General features: G+C 36.7%; 1 protein-coding gene across 1 annotated transcript; it reads right to left on the bottom strand.

The window, feature by feature from the left end:
• On the bottom strand, positions 234-3,227 carry LOC105178280 (homeobox-leucine zipper protein ATHB-6-like). Its single transcript, XM_011101728.2, has 3 exons — positions 2,565-3,227; positions 2,003-2,388; positions 234-1,129 (listed from the first exon to the last, which is right to left on the bottom strand). Exons 1-3 carry the CDS (start codon positions 2,629-2,631, stop codon positions 596-598), a joined length of 987 nt encoding a protein of 328 aa, XP_011100030.1. The 5' UTR covers positions 2,632-3,227; the 3' UTR covers positions 234-595.

Below are 16,220 nucleotides of genomic sequence, written 5' to 3'. Positions count from 1 at the left end.
TAAATAATTTACTTTGTAAAACATATTTGTACGTATCGATCTTGTAAATACTTTTTGTATTAAGAAAATTTAAAAAAAATAATAAATTATAAATATTATTTTTCAACAAAAAAATAAGTGAAATTTTAAAATCACCAAAAATAATTTTGGGAAGATTTATTTAATAAAATATATTTCAAAAAAGTATAGGAGATAAGTGAAAGGACATTAACGTCAATTTATTTTATTAGGTGGGCTCCAACTCTTTTTCATACGTTAAGAAATAAATACGACGTGCATAATTCAGGAGTGTAAAATATATTTAACCCGATGTTTTCCGCCCCAAAATAAGTTAACGTTGAGCTCATTGAATCTACTACCTACTAACAAGTAGTAGTAATAATTATTCGTTTCCCCCACACCACCACTCCATCCCCACTGCTGCTTTCTCTCTCCTCAACATCGATACCTCCATTGTTTACATGTACTAATCCCACGTTAAAACTATACAAAATTGTCGGTCTGGGATGCAGTAGGGCTTATGACCAGCCTTCTCATGTCCTTATTCCAACATGGTTCGTGCCAAGAATACTTGTTACATTTTCCACCTTTCCATTCAGTTCCACACATCAGAACAGTCGTCCCAATGCAGAGTTGGAGGCTGATCATCAGAGAACAAACTACTGCAGCATTCCTCCCCAAAGAAATTGTGCTCCTCAATCTTCACGAACTGCGGCGGCTGGTAGACCTTAGAGTCCGACAACTGATGAAGACTTATGGCAGACGACGACAGTCCAATTCCGTGAACATTGTCCAAGAATTCATCATCATGTGCCGGTGGGCTGTGGTGGAGAACCCCCCCGGCAGACGAAGAAATAGCTGCCCCGACCGGGCTATTGTTGTTGTCCTCGTTCAATATTGCGCTCGAGTCGCTGCTGTCCGAGGATCCGTCCTTGAAGTCGACGAAAACTGAGGCTTCTCTCATCATTGTTGTTAGTTCATTTCGGCAGTTCTCGAAGTTGAGCTCAATGAAAGGGGCTTCGATCTCGGTTTTCGCCTCAGTTTCGGACACTAATGGCTCTTCTTTGACCGAAACTTTGCTGTCGTGCTCGCCATCTCCTTCGTTCAGTTTCGATTTCAGCTCGAGAATCTGATAAGCAAGTTGAACAATTGTCATCGTTTATCAACTCATTACTGAAATTAAATAAAAGAAGAGTATATTTTATCAAAAAAGTAAAGAGAATTTAACCTATCCTATCTAAATTCTTTTACTCTTATAGTTGTTTTTTTTTAAAACTTCTTTCTGTCCAAATTAGATTAAAATAGACTGAATCAATGACATAAAAATATCTACTTAATTAATTCAAACAATACACAATTGTATCGACCATAGTATAACACTATAAAAAAATTCGGCACACTATAAATAATCATGACATAAAATCGCAGTAATTCAATACTAACCACGGTAAAATAAAATCAATGTGAAGATTTAAATTTTATCCTCTGTAATCAACATTTGTTATGATTTTCATCATGATCCAAATATTTTCCATGACTAATATTTTGACATCACTAAGAAAAACAACGTTAAATAGCCTTGGTTAATTTGTAGTCACCGCAATTTTTCTTTTAACTATAGTGAAAAATGGTATTTTTTCGAGCGTAGCTTAAATCTGGTCGAAGCTAAATTCTTCTAGATTTCCTTTATATTCTATAAATTTGACCTGCAATTTATTAACGAATCGCAGAAAATTAGGCCTAATCGGATCAATCCGATAATAATTAAGCAAGTGTACGTAGTACACTCGACCTGTCGTGTGAATGATTAATTTTTCCAAATGATACACTAAATTAGATAATCACACTGGAATTGTAATTAATTCAAATATGATGAGACCAATCTGGACTAAAATTTCCCAACAAAACACTTACTGACAATAAAGATTTATAGCCAAAATTAACAAACAAGTTATATATACACATATGTGCTTAATCTACATAGACAAAACGAGTGAATTACCTCATTGAGTAAAGAATCATTGTCCCTCTGAAGTTGTTCATACTTGTGCTTGAGGGCATCATAATTGGCCTTAAGTACGCCGTAATCTCTCTCCAACTGCTTGGTCTTCCACCGTGCACGGCGGTTCTGGAACCAAACCGCCACCTGGCGCGGCTGCAGCCCGAGTTCTTGTGCAAGCTTCACTTTCCTCTCCGGCTCAAGCTTATTCTCAACCTCAAAGTTCTTCTCCAGCGCCTTAACCTGATCCACCCTCAGCCTCCTCTTCTTCTCCGAAACCTGTCCCGTTTCTTCCACACAACCTCCGCCGCAATCCTCGTCCAGCCCCTCCAACATGGTCTGAAACTCCCTCGTGTACATGGGGTAGTCGCCTTTCGGGCTGTTTTCATCTACATCAAGTGGAACAGAAGCTGCAAGATCAGTACCGTAAAGGTGGAGTCTTGATTTGATTTGAACTACTCTATTATGGATGGGCGTGTTTGGGGGTAACATGATCAATAATAAAAAATGGAATTAACTATCAAGAAAGTGCAGGAAAATGGCCTGCTTTCATCAATTCAAGCACCTGTAGAGTTGGGACAGATGGACATCAGAGCACCCAACGAATCAGAACTGCCAAGAGATCTCTTCATTCTTGATAATAGTAGTAGTAGTAGTAGTAGTAAGAGTAGTACTGTAGTAGTAGTCGGTCAATACCAGATCTCTTGCAACCAACCAAACACAAGACAAGGTTATTTTACTTTAGTTTTTTGTTCTTGAAGTTGTTGTCTACAAGAAGAGGGATTTGGGAGCGGTGTGCGAGTGTGTGATCTGTGTTGTTTTTTTTTTGTTCTTGTTCAGAAGAGATGGTGGTAGTAGCCAAACTCCCATGACAAGAAACAATCCCAAGAGGCACAGTTTTGTATGCATGAACTATCATCATTGTGCAGCTTTTTCTCTTTCTTGGGTACTCCATTTTCCTCCTTTTTTATCACTTTCTCCACCTCTGTACCCATCTGAACCAAAAGCACAAAAAACACCCAAACCCCAAGAAAGTGAGAAAATCAAAGAAAGAAAAAAAACAATTGAAACTTGAGATGAAAATCCCAAAATTTCCAACACCCAAAAAAGCAGAAGTATTCGAAAGCTGCAGCTATATTTTTCTTTCTTTATTTACATGATTGCTCAATCAATCCAAGAACCATGTTTCTGAGAGAAGATTGTAACTGTTCAACTCAAGCAGAGAGGGATTTCAGTGTCTTTAAATAAAATCAAGTGGGGTTTCACATATGGTTAGAATCTGACTGGGGTTAGGTATAAATGCAAATGCATCGTGGGTTAGAGGTTTGGGTTTTGGTCACAAATGAAATGAACCCGAAATTTAAGGCAAATGCAGTCTCTTGGTCCACCGGCTATGCCGGTGAATTTTCGACCGTTCTCTGGGTGCGGCGCGGCTTGTCCTGGCGTGTGGGTTCGGCTCCAGTGGAGCCGTTTGGGGATTTGAGTGACGTCAGCGGATCTTGGAATCGGTTTTGTAAGAACGGTTCGGGCAGATGGCAAATTATAATTAATTAAAGAAGTAATTTCTCATGTTAATTAAATAAGCCCTTTAATTTTTTTAGAAGATCATAGTATGTTGTCTTTAGGAATTTGGAATTACATAGTTTGTCTTTCCTATAATCTTTGAAATTTGGCCTAAGATACGTCATGATAAGAAAAAATACACAATATATATATATATGAAAATTGCATCCGTACACCACAAATATAGGAACAAATTCAAAAGAAACATTTGAGGAGGCCAAAAAAAATTATATTTATATATTGGGAACCATCATGCTCATGTTGCTATATTATTTCGGCAACTGAAATAATTAGAGGATCAATATAAAAAAAGATTAAAAATTTGAGGGGCTAAATATAGAAAAAAAATTAAATTTATATATAATCTTTAAAAAAAAAAAGGCTAAATTACACATTCAGCCTGAAAATAACTCAAATAAGCACTTTTCACCCTAAAAACAAATTCCAGTTCTCACCATAAAAATGTATTTATCTTTGCAGTTGCATTTAAGGTATTTTCTATGCCAAATTGCTCGTTGGAGGGAGGGCAAAATGAAAAAAAAAAAAAAAAATCAATTTTCCACTAGGTTAAACATTAAGAAAGGTAAAATTTGTACTATATTATGAACTTTTGGACAAACTAAGATAGAAACAAAGAACTGGAAATGTTTTCTCTCACATGAGAGCTTCAACTTTTTTTCCTATTTCATAAACTTTTGCTTAGTTTAGGTTTAGGAATTGGGTGTATGGTCGTGCTAACGATGGATTGCTGCTTAGTGGTAGACCATGCACGTGTAGTGGTAGAGCAATACAGTTGAGAGATTGAGTTGAAACAGTTACACTGCGTATAAAGATGTTCGATAGTTTCACTCCCTTCCTTACAACGTGAACATAGAGCTGAAGGGAGCTTATGACGACGGAATTGGAATTTTGCAGTTGCGATGCTTAGATGACCCAGCATGCAATTTGATTATGGGGGTTGCCTCTTTGCACCAGATTATGAACCATGGAAGATGTGGTGATATTATTGAATTTTTAGTATATATTATGTTTTGGTAACAAACCATTTATAGATAGATTTAATTGTGAATTTACCGTCAACAATCCATGCCAAGTTATGATGTTGTTAAACTCATTATGACAAATAGGTATTGTTAAAATTTTATTTATGATATGAATGGGAAGAAAATGAAGAATACAATTTAGGTTCCATGTATAATTATTAGATACAATCTGATTAACTCTAAGATTACTCAAGTGAGAAGGAATTTTTGATACCATGGACTTAAGAGTTGATCTTGCTCGAAATATGCGACCTCGACTGGTTGGATCGATCACTGCTGCGTACTCTCCCAAGATCGAGTGTTTGAGTCTTGAGGACAAAATACGAACGTGAGGCTCGTGGGACACGTCCCCGACAACGATCCTCCGACACTTAAATTAGAGTGATTCGAGGTAAAAATATGGGAACTGGAGAAAATATATCGAAAACAGCTAATATCAGTTACCTCCTTAAATAATGCGTCGGAGTATTTACAGGCCCAAGTGGATACTGTTGCTTGGGCCACGTGTCTTCATCAGGTTGATGGGCGTCTTTGATTGGACGGCCCTCCCTGATTCGGGTCTTCGGTAGTGGAAATGGGTTCATCCGACCCGCTTCTGATGAGGCGCGGATCTTAAGCTCCCAAATGACTGAAATGCCCTTCATTAAGGATATTTCTGGTATTTTGCCCAAAAATTAGGGTTTTCCCATTGAAGAGTCAATTGATCAATCCACTTATCTTTCCAAACACTAATATTATTACCATTCCCAACAAGCCATTGTGTTGATTCTTTACTCAAAGGAATAGTTTGGTGTAAGTTTTTCCAAATCCAACTATTATGTTTTTTGCATTGGGAGTTAACAAAGTTGCAATTAGGAAAATATTTAGCTTTAAATATGTGGTAACATAGAGAATTTTCTATGATATGAAATTTTCATCCTTGTTTAAGGAGAAATGCCATGTTAAGAATTTCAAAAGTTTTAGAAGAACAAATAGTTTCTCCACTACAAGGCTCACTAGACTCGATCACTCTAAGGGGAGGCTCCTACACCAATAGGAGGGTGTATGATATTTTTCGTTCTTCAAGTCCAAAGGTAGGTTGGTATTCACTTCTTATGGGCCCATTTAAAATCCCCAGGAACTCGTTTATCTTGTGGCTAGCTCTACATGAATGACTCTCCACCGTGGACCGTCCGTGGTTACAGCATCTTAATAAGGATTGTGTTCTTTGCTCGTTGGGTACACTGGAGACTGACCAACACCTACTATTTTCTTGCCCTTACAAAGCAGTGTATTCGAATCTTATGCAGGGAGGTCCGATTTTCATGGACAAACAGAGGATGGATGATTGATGTGATGATTGCTGCGCGAAAATGGCGGGGAAAGCACGTTGTTAATGCCGTCTATCGCAACCTGTTAGCATCTTTAGTATATCACATTTGGCAGGAGCGCAATAGGAGGAAATTTCAGCAATTGGATCGAGACCCGTCGGCAGTGGCTAAGATTATTCTTGACGAAATTAGACTACATATACTTGGTGTAGAGTTGCCGAATAAAATTAGTACGATAGTCTTGTATAGATTATGGCAAATTCCATGGCACACTACATCAGCCATATGATTGTACATTACGATTTTTTTTTTTAATGCAATTTACCGTTACCGAAAAAAAAACAGTTTCTCATTTAATTAAATTAAATTTCCTTTGATCTGGTTTTGCATTTCATAAATTGTTTTTAATGAGATTATCCGTTTTTCCTAGAATACAATTTGGGATTCTAAATATGGACATGCAGTAATTAGCAGCGCTGAGAAGAATAGAAGGAGATAATTAAGTTGTTGATTAAGAGGAGATAATTAAGTTGTTGAGCAATAGTAGGTTTAGTGCATGTTTGGTGAAAACAGGGCATCAGATTTTTTCTAACTGTAGTTTGGCCTGATATCTTGCTGAATTTTTTGGGACTAAATTTCAGGCTTGATATAGTTTTGTTCTTACCTTTTAGAAACATAAGACAATATCATTTGCGAACGTAAGAATTGGTAATGGAGGGCTATTGGCAGAGTGTAAATCTAATGTAGTTCCATTCTAATTTATCGTATGCTTTAACTAAGTCTAGCTTGAGAGCCATATAATGTGTATTTTTATTTTTCTTTCTTTGGAGGGTAAAGAGCATTTCATGGGCTAGGATTAAATTATCTGAAATTAATCTTTTGGGAATGAAGGTGTTTTGATAAGGGAAAATATGTGTATTAAGCAGAGGTCTGATTCTATTAACCAGGATATTAGAGATAATTTTATAAAGGAAAAAAATTCAAGAACCCCCGTGATTTCAAAAATGTTTAAAAACCTCCGTGTGAAAATTAAAGTAATCACTTAACTATGATATAAAACAAAGTTCAAAATACCTCCTGTGGTCAAGGTTAGCAGCACACGTGTATTGACTGCAAAGGTTTGTCTGAAAATTGCATTTTTTAAATATTTTTGTCCTTCTCTCAGGTCTAATATATAATATATATCATTTAATAAATCTTAAAATAATATATAAATATTTATTAATAATAAAATATTATTTGATATATAAAATATAATTATATTAATATTTTTTTAATTAAATTAATCTTAAAAAAAAAGTAGCGCAGCAAAGCCGTCGTCACCACTGCTGCAGAGAAGGATGCGGCTGCGCTCTCCTCACCCCTGGGCAACGACGATAGCTTAGCAGCGAGGGCAATCATAGTCGCCCATCGCTGGCATGGCGATGAGCGTCGCCCTAAACATCTGGGCGAAGTTGTTGCCCAGTGGGGGCCGACGGTGGGGCGTAGGGCGGGTTGAGGAAGGGGAAGCCAGTCGCTGGTGAGCTGGGGGGAGGGTTGATTATTATTTTTTTTAAATAATAATTTTACTTTTAGAAATTACAATAATTTTAATTTTTGTAAATTATAATAATTCATATAATTCATATAATATAATTTTATCCCACCCGTGATCCAATCCATTTTCTAAAGTCACGTGTGACTTAACCCTCCAAAAAATATCCACTTGGCATGCCATGTTATTTTTTGGTCAAAACTTAAAATTTCAGCCATTGAAGGACTAAATTTCATCAATTTTAAAACTTGGTGAATTTATAAAAAATGGGATAATTATCGGCTAATTATTGGACTAATATTAATACTGAGCATATTTAACGGACTAAAAAAAATAATTTTTTCTATATAAAATTTAATATATATAATTTTATAGGTAATTTTAATAGATATATTTTTCTATATAAATGTTTTTCTATTTTTTCTATATAAAATGTTTTCTAAATAATTTTTATATGTTATAGTTATATTTTAATAGGCCTAGGTTGACCAGGAGGGGCATTTTAGTCATTGTATCAAAAAAATAGGTTCAAGTTGATTAGGGGGCGATGTGAGTCATTATTCATAACATAGGGGTAATTTTTTATATTTAAATTTTCACAAGGAATTTTTTGATATTTTTCCATATCACAGAGGGTCAAAATGAATTTAACTCATTTTATAAATCACTTTACATAAGCTAATAGGACCAAAATAATTAGGTGGATTAGGGTTATCTTTTTTTGGTATAAGAACAATATTCGTTATTAATATATTCTGGTAAATACCATTAGAGAAAAAATTAAGAACTATCTTAGTAACATGGTTCTTAAATAGGCCCAATATTTAATGTAAAAGTGCGAATTGAGTCCATCAGATTCATATCTATTCTGGTTGGATTAGATTTAGTAGAATTCGTGTTTAATAAAATAGGGGAGTGATCAGAGATACTGGAACTGAGATGAGTAATAGAGGAATTTGGGAAAGTATTACACCAATTGAAATTTGTCAGTGCTCTATCCAGTCTTTTGCATATAAAATGATCTTCTAAATTGTCGATTAGTCCAAGTAAATTTGTGTCCAATATACCCAAGATCAAGCAGATTACAATAATCAATACGAATTAAGGATTTTTTATGGAGGAAATATACTAACCAATTAGCATACGCGTAGCTATCAACAAAGGAGTTCAATTCATTCCATACATGTGGTTGTAGACCTGGTTGTGCATGATTATAGAGTGCAGTGAGCAAGAAAGGATTTTCTCTAGTATGATATTCCACTTCAATGTGAATCATGCGAGGTTCAAGACGTTAAGGTGCACAGTGGGCCGAGTCGATTTAGGATCGGCATGGATCAGCCAGGAGAAGTTCAGCCTAAGAACAACCCACTACTATTCATAAACAGTGTTAGGGTATTTTTGGGCCTGTAAATGGGCCCCAGTTAGGTCTATCTATAAATTAGGCCAGACCTATGAATCGGCTCTATTAAGGCCTGGACCAGGACCAGACCAGGCCCAAAGGTGCTTTTTTTTTTTTTTTTTAACAAATAGAAGTTTTCTTTCTAACAATTACTTGAATATATGATAGCATTATGAAATAAAATAAATAATAAATTAAATCACACAAAAAATCATAGCTAGAAAAAATAATAGTTAAGATTATATAATGAACTTATTTGATAACAAATTCAGAAAGATTTATAATAAACTTTTAAAAAAATAAATAAAAAATATTAATGAATTAAAGTACTAAAAATTTAGAAATAGAGCGACAATAAGTTTTAAAGCTCCAAAAAGTATAAAAAAACTATTAGAATAGTTTGCCTAGGAGAATAAAATAAAATTTATATGTCATGCATTATTATTATTAAAATAAAAAAAAAATGGCCCAACAGACCCAGCCCAGGCCCGACTCAAGACCAGATGGTCTTGGGCCACTGAGCTGAGTTGGTCCTAGGTTTCAATACATGGGACCGGCCCGATTCCAAGTGGGTTTGGGCCAACCCGACCTTTTTTTTATTGGTTCAATCCGGTCCTGGGTTGGCTAGCGCAGTTCGGTCCACTGCGCATCTTGACCAAGACGCATTTGCCTCATAGTGGTTGCAACAACACTCCACATCACCCAAATACCTCCCACAAAATCAAGTGCAAAAAGTACAATGGAGTCTGTAAAAAGAAAACGTTGTATGAGTGGGTTAGCCCTTTCTTCATGCATGCGTGTATCCGTGACAATGAAGATTTTTGGGGTAGTCTTATGAATCTAACTCCTTGCAGTAGTGAGAAATTTAGGGTGTCCTACCCCCCTATAATTCCAGCTAAGGATTCTCATTGAGGGTGGCAAATTAAGTAAGGTTGGGCGAGAGGGTCCAACATTGTTGGCTACTGCTGTTATGTTCACAGGCTTATTTTGGAGTTGACCAGACCTCGAGAAGGTCGAAAGATCTCTTTCTAGATGATGAAGGTATAAGTAAAATTGTCCTTCCCTTTCTCTGGCAAATGCTTCCCTTTCTTGAGCTAGTTCTAAAACCAGAGTCTGTGGAGTGCAGGGGCTGAGAAATAGATGGGGATTCGTATGGCTGAGCTAAAGAGCTATTGAGTTGCCTCTTGATCTTCTTTATCGGTCCTATCATAGTGCTCTGGGCTGCCTTATAGATTGGTAAAGAGGTATAAGATAGTACAAGGACTCCATTAGCCCCCCCTAGCCGATGGACCATGAACACAATCTCGATTCCACACCTGTCAAAGGACGAGGGCTTCACTCTTCTCTGGTTGACCTCCGGGATGGAGCTTTTGTCGAACAAAATAAATCTGAAAGGAGCGGCCTTGTTTAGGAAAGCAGAAACTCTGGAATTGTTGGGCTGCTACTGATTTGGTACCCCTGTTGGTAGCTAAGGACTGGTCCAGTTTGACTGATTTGGCATCCTGGTTGGTAGCTAAGGACTGGTAGTGGGCTGTTATAACCAGTCGGAGGGTAGCTAGGGAGGAGCGAAGCGACCATTGCTGCTGGTAGTATAACTGAGCTAAATGGGAGTGAGGCATCCGAACGGTGTACTCAAGCTGCAGCGGGTAGAGAGCGGCTTCCTAGTATATTGGTTTGAGGTTGGGAGAGGTTGTGATTTCGAGAGTTTCCTACTAGTTGTGGATGGTTGACTGGAGGATTGTGATTGGAAGGTGAAGGGCGAGTGATTGGTGGAATTCTCCTAAATTGGTAACAAGGTGGGAGCAAAAAAAATGGTGGATTCTGAGACATGGCAGGTTGGTGCTGGGGACTGCAAGCTGGAGCTGGGTTTTGTTGGTGAGTAGACTATTATTTCTGGTTGTGGTTGGAACTGGTTGGAGAGATTATGAAGGAAAGTTTCCTTTTCTGTTATGTTAGCAGTTGAGTAAATGAAACCTTGTGAAGAAGACAACTCCGAAATAGGGGTTTTCATATGAAGTTCAATTGCTGAGTTGTCCATTGACTCAATAGATATGACATGTGGGATTAAGTGATCACATGTGGCATCATCTGGGATTGGCTCTTTAAAAGGTGGTACCACCTCTATTGGTATAGTGCTAACAAGAAATTTCTCATAGTATTCTAGTAAAGGCAAAACCAATGGAATTTTTGTACAGTTGTGATGGTGAGAAGCTTGCACCGCCTCCACAATACTTGAGAAGCTTTCTCTGTTCCATGGTGATTGCATGTGATTTCTGAAGTCGATCCCACATGTGGTGATGCCATATTTGCATCATTATTATCAGCAACCTGGAGGGTGGTCTCTTGCAATATGCTCTAATCGTCTTTCCCAGAAATTGCAGAAGGAAAATTAAGATCTTGGCTAAGTTTTTGGAATGAATCATGAATTAGGATAGTGGAAGTACTAGAAGCACCATGTTGAGAATTCATCCCAAAGTGATGAGCCCAAACATTATACAACCACATTTAACTGTAACAATAATCAGAGTTTATCAACAATAATACTAAGACATAAAGTGGAAAGGTAAAAGGACCGGAACATAATCAAAGAGGCTCAGGGAGCCAAATCGGGGGTGCGAAGCACACAACCTCATCACTGAGAACCCACCACCAGTTGCACTAAGAAACCATGGCCACCAAGGCACAGACCCACTTCTCAAAAACTCTCGATTTCCTTCGTCAGTTTCTCATTCTTGGCTCTCTTATTTTTTCGGTTCAAAAGGGGGTGATTTACACTGAAGAAATTTTGAAGATTTGGGTGGTGGTGAGTGTTTCCATAACATTAAAAATGGTAGAAAATAAAGAATAAGAGAGGAGAGAGAAGAGAGAGAGTCGGCCGTGTGAAGAAGAGAGAGTGAGTGCAACAAAACAAAATGAGGATGGAGGGAATTTTTAGGGGCTCTTAATTGAGACAGGGTCGGGTTATGGGTAGTGGGCCAGGTTGACTGGTTGGGCCTAACAATAAAGATTGGTCCTGGGCCAAAAAATCCAACAAATTCCCCCTTGGACCAGAACACAAAAGGGAACGTAGTCCAAGAACTGATCTAGCTATCATCATCACCATTTATACCTGCAAAACAAAAATGTTAGTAACAGTATTCAACTTATGATATTTCAAGCACAAAGCATTGCACACAGCATAATTAATTTTTGCACACAGCAAGTACCAAGCAGATAGCGACGCTATAAACCCATACCCACCAAGGCTAAATCAAACAACCATTAAGCGTCAATCAGCCACTTAGGCTAATCCACGCATCCACATAGGCTAAAACCGCCATTAAGGCAATGTCACAAAGACACAATCACATAGGTTCAACCAGCCACTTAGGCACATTCATACAATCACTAAGGCTAAATTAAACATCCACATGGGCTCATTTTCAAAGACACTTAGCCACCTAGGCTAATGACACAAAGGCTCAAAAAACACTTAGGAACACTAATTATACACTAAGTATAAACATGAAACAACATCCACAAAGGACCATCCTAAATGAACTAAGCATTAATATTACACACAGCAAAAATACACATAGCGATCATATGCACAAAGCCAATAATACTCTTCAATAATAATGCACTTAGCGCTAAATTGCACATAGCATTCACGAAGCGAGAAAACCAAGAATTCACAAGCCAAATCTCGACCAGATACCTGCGACCTCAAGGGTCCAGCTAGGTGAGGGATTAGCGAGGAATAAACCTCGATTTTTAACAGTATAATCAACCAAATTAGGAACAATATTTCAACAAATGCACTTAGCGGATAAAATATTTTAACATTTAAAGCACTAAGCAAAATAATTCGTAGAGAGTTTTTGCATAAATATAGCAATAATTCCAAAAAATTTCACACAACAGAGAACTAGTACTAGAATTAATTTTAACAGAGAAATAGCCGATAACAGTTAAAATATACAGGAAGGGTAGTTTCAACAATATATTTTTTCAGCAAAAACAATTTGAGTCGACAAAAAATATGGCAAAGAGAAATAGCCACATAAACCATGCATGTTGTACCTCTTGGTGTCTATTTGGTTTTCATGGTGTTAATGAATAGCAACATTTTTAATTTACTGAGTGCACGAAAGCGTCAACAGAATTTTGTGAAACTTTAACTGCTGTTCGTTTCTTACGGTATTAAAAAAAAATTCAGCAATAGTAATCAATAGGAACACTGCAGCAGAAAAATATTTGATATGCCCATAGCAATGTTAACACAAAGCAGAAAACCCCAAAAAATGGCACAAACTAAAAATAATGAATAGATAGGAATATGAAGCTATGTTATCGTGTTGGCGCTGGAGCCAGAGAACATGGCTCTCATACCACTATTGGGAATTCATCCCAAAATGATGAGCCCAAACATTATACGACCACATTTAACTATAACAACAATCAGAGTTTATCAACAGTAATACTAAGAAATAAAGTGGAAACGTAAAGGGACCGGAATATAATCAAAGAGGCTCAAGGAGCCAGATCAGGGGGGCAAGGCACACAGCCTCATCACCGAGAACCTACCACCAATTGCACCAAGAAACCATGGCCACCAAGGCACAGACCCACTTCTCATAAACTCTCGATTTCCTTCGTCAATTTCTCATTCTTGGCTCTCTTATTTTTTTGGTTCAAAAGGGGGTGATTTATGCTGAAGCAATTTTGAAGATTTGGGTGGTGGTGAGTGTTTCCATAACATGGAGAATGGTAGAAAATAAAGAACAAGAGAGAAGACAGAGAAGGAAGAGAGTCGGCCGTGTGAAGAAGAGAGAGTGAGTGCGGCAAAATAAAATGAGAATGGAGGGGATTTTTAGGGGCTTTTAATTGAGACCGGGTCGGGTCATGGGTGGTAGGCCGTGTTGACGAGTTGGGCCATCAGGTAGTGGGTTGGGCCTACTAATACAGATTGGTCCTTGGCCAAAAAATCCAACACACAATCAATTTGTTTCTTGGGAATCCATTTTTTTTTAAATACTTGTTTTAACATACTTGTAGCCGAGGAATGTGGAGGTGAGTAATTAATCTGAGTATTCAGTTTGGGTGCCTCGTGGTTTTTATTCAAATCAGGTAATTTCTGGTTTTGTGGGCGTACTCTTTTCTATTCTATGCAAATTGACCATAGTGGAATGGAAGGCAGGGGCTGGTTGTTTGATGTTTCAGATGGATTATGAGAAGGAATATTAGAATGACAAGATGCTGCAATATGTCCAATAGTCCCACACTTCGTACAAAAAGCCATATTAAGTTCATAAGTTATCTATTGAAGATGATTATCAATGACAATAGCTGGAGGCGATGATTTAAACGTATCAACTTCAATACACATTCTAGCAAATCGCCCTTTAGATTTAGAGTGAGTGTGTGAATCTATTTTAATAGCCATTACGTGGTGTTAAAATTATTCTATTGTCTTTTTGTTTTTTCTTTTTCTGCCGAATTTCGAAATTGAAACATGTATGGAAAATGTTATGTTACTTTAAGTAATGATAAAGTACACTCAAGTTAATCGACTGATAGAAAAAATATGCTCAACCGTTAACGATGTCACTGTTAACGGGAGAAAACTAGAGTTGTTCTGAACCATCTTAGTTGGGGTTAAAAACTGAGAACTTCTCTTTGATCCTCTCCTTGGGGTTAAAAACTGAGAACTTATGTCTGATCCTATTAGTTGGGGTTAAAAACCTAGAACTTCTAAATAACTCTCTCAATTGGGGTTAAAACTAAGAACTTCTGTCTGAACCCTCTCAGTTTGTATTAAATACCGAGACCATATGTTAAGATCTTCTCAACCGAGGTTAAGGATTGAGGTTCAGACTATTGGTTATAATAATAGTCACAAATAAGTATGATGTCTATTATGTTGAGCATGCTTACCTAGCTAATATGGGTGATTTACGAAAACACTTGCACTAATCTATCAAGATTGTGATTATCACACAAGGTCATTTTGTACGTCTTTGCTTTCATTGAAAAAAAGTTTAGAATTCCCATTCTTCCGATGAATGTTTTGAAGTTTAATAAATTTCTCATTTATTTGATTTGTTTTTAAATATTGATTGTATGTTGGTAAATGATAGTTATATGTTATCAATATATTATGCTCAATTTTGGTAAAAGGTAGCAACCGCTTACTAGAGATTAATCGCTCGTGCCATTTGCCTTACCTTGAAGATGAGGTGTATAAGAAGTGTGAGGAGGAGCTGTACTCGAGTTGGTAGTTAATCAAGGAAAGCACGTGACATCAATTAATATGTTTAATGGACAATTTCTTTTTTGGGATTTCTTCTCCTTCTATTTAGTTGTTTGGATTTTGATGCTAGAGTTAAAACTTTCATATTTATATTTTTCCATTGCAAATAAATTTTTGAATTTTATTGCTTAGAATTAGTTTAGTTGAGTTTGGATCTACTGTTCGGTGATGAGGGTTTCATGCTACTAAGGCACTTGGTGGCATGGTTGTGTCGTGACCTTTGATCTAGAGCGTGACACCAAGTACCATGGGAGGACCAAGTATATAGACACCGAATATCACTTTATTCAAAAGACTATTACGCAAGGCCAAATAGTTCTCAGGCGCATTCCCACTAACGATATGATTGTTGATCCTTTTACTAAGCTTTTGCGTAAAGACGTATTTCAAAGGTATGTGAGTAGTATGGGACTTTATAGGACATAAGATTTGAGTGCCTTGGATATATTTTTTGTCCTTCAATTTTGGTATTTTGATATTTTTATCCTTTATCTTTTTAAAATTATAAAAGAGTCTTGTAATTTTATAATATTTCACAATTATGGTCCTTTAATTTGCTGAATTTTGCGAAAGTCATCGAAATAAATTATGTGCATCTCACGTGGTTTATTTAAATTGGGGCTTTGTTTTGAGTTGTTTAGTTTTACCAACACGGATGAAATTTTTTTAATAAAAATTAATGTGGCAGATGATTTATTCCAAAAACTTTTGCGAAATCAAGCACTGGAAGGACCAAAATTGCGAATGTCAAAAAGTTACAGGATTCTTTTGCAACTCCTAAAAAGATAAAAATGCCAAAATCGAGAGGGGCACATGATTAATTCCAGCAACTTTTGCAAAATTAGGCATCAGAAGAACCAAAATTACGAAATGCAGAAAATTACAGAACTATTTTGCAACCCTTGAAAGATAAAAAATAAAAATATCAAAATTACACGATCAAAAATATATTTAAGCCAGATTTGAACTTATAAGAACAAGTTATTGATTAATAAAGTTATGTGATTCTTATTTATTAGTGTACAATGTCTATTCAATATGTATGAATCTCACCAGGGTTAGATGGACTTTCTCACAGGA

The sequence above is a fragment of the Sesamum indicum genome, linkage group LG15, assembly GCF_000512975.1.
Source record: "Sesamum indicum cultivar Zhongzhi No. 13 linkage group LG15, S_indicum_v1.0, whole genome shotgun sequence".
Taxonomy (NCBI): domain Eukaryota; kingdom Viridiplantae; phylum Streptophyta; class Magnoliopsida; order Lamiales; family Pedaliaceae; genus Sesamum; species Sesamum indicum.
Note: the sequence above shows the minus strand (reverse complement) of the source record. Positions and strands in the feature narration are given on the sequence as shown.

Bases quoted from the DNA above. Each gene is read 5' to 3' on its own strand.
- LOC105178280 (XM_011101728.2), bottom strand. From the start codon at position 2,631: ATGAAGAGATCTCTTGGCAGTTCTGATTCGTTGGGTGCTCTGATGTCC. The intron at 2,389-2,564 runs GTGCTTGAATTG...CACTTGATGTAG, and splicing joins CATCTGTCCCAACTCTACAG to ATGAAAACAGCCCGAAAGGC. The intron at 1,130-2,002 runs GTAATTCACTCG...CTTGCTTATCAG, and splicing joins ATGATTCTTTACTCAATGAG to ATTCTCGAGCTGAAATCGAA.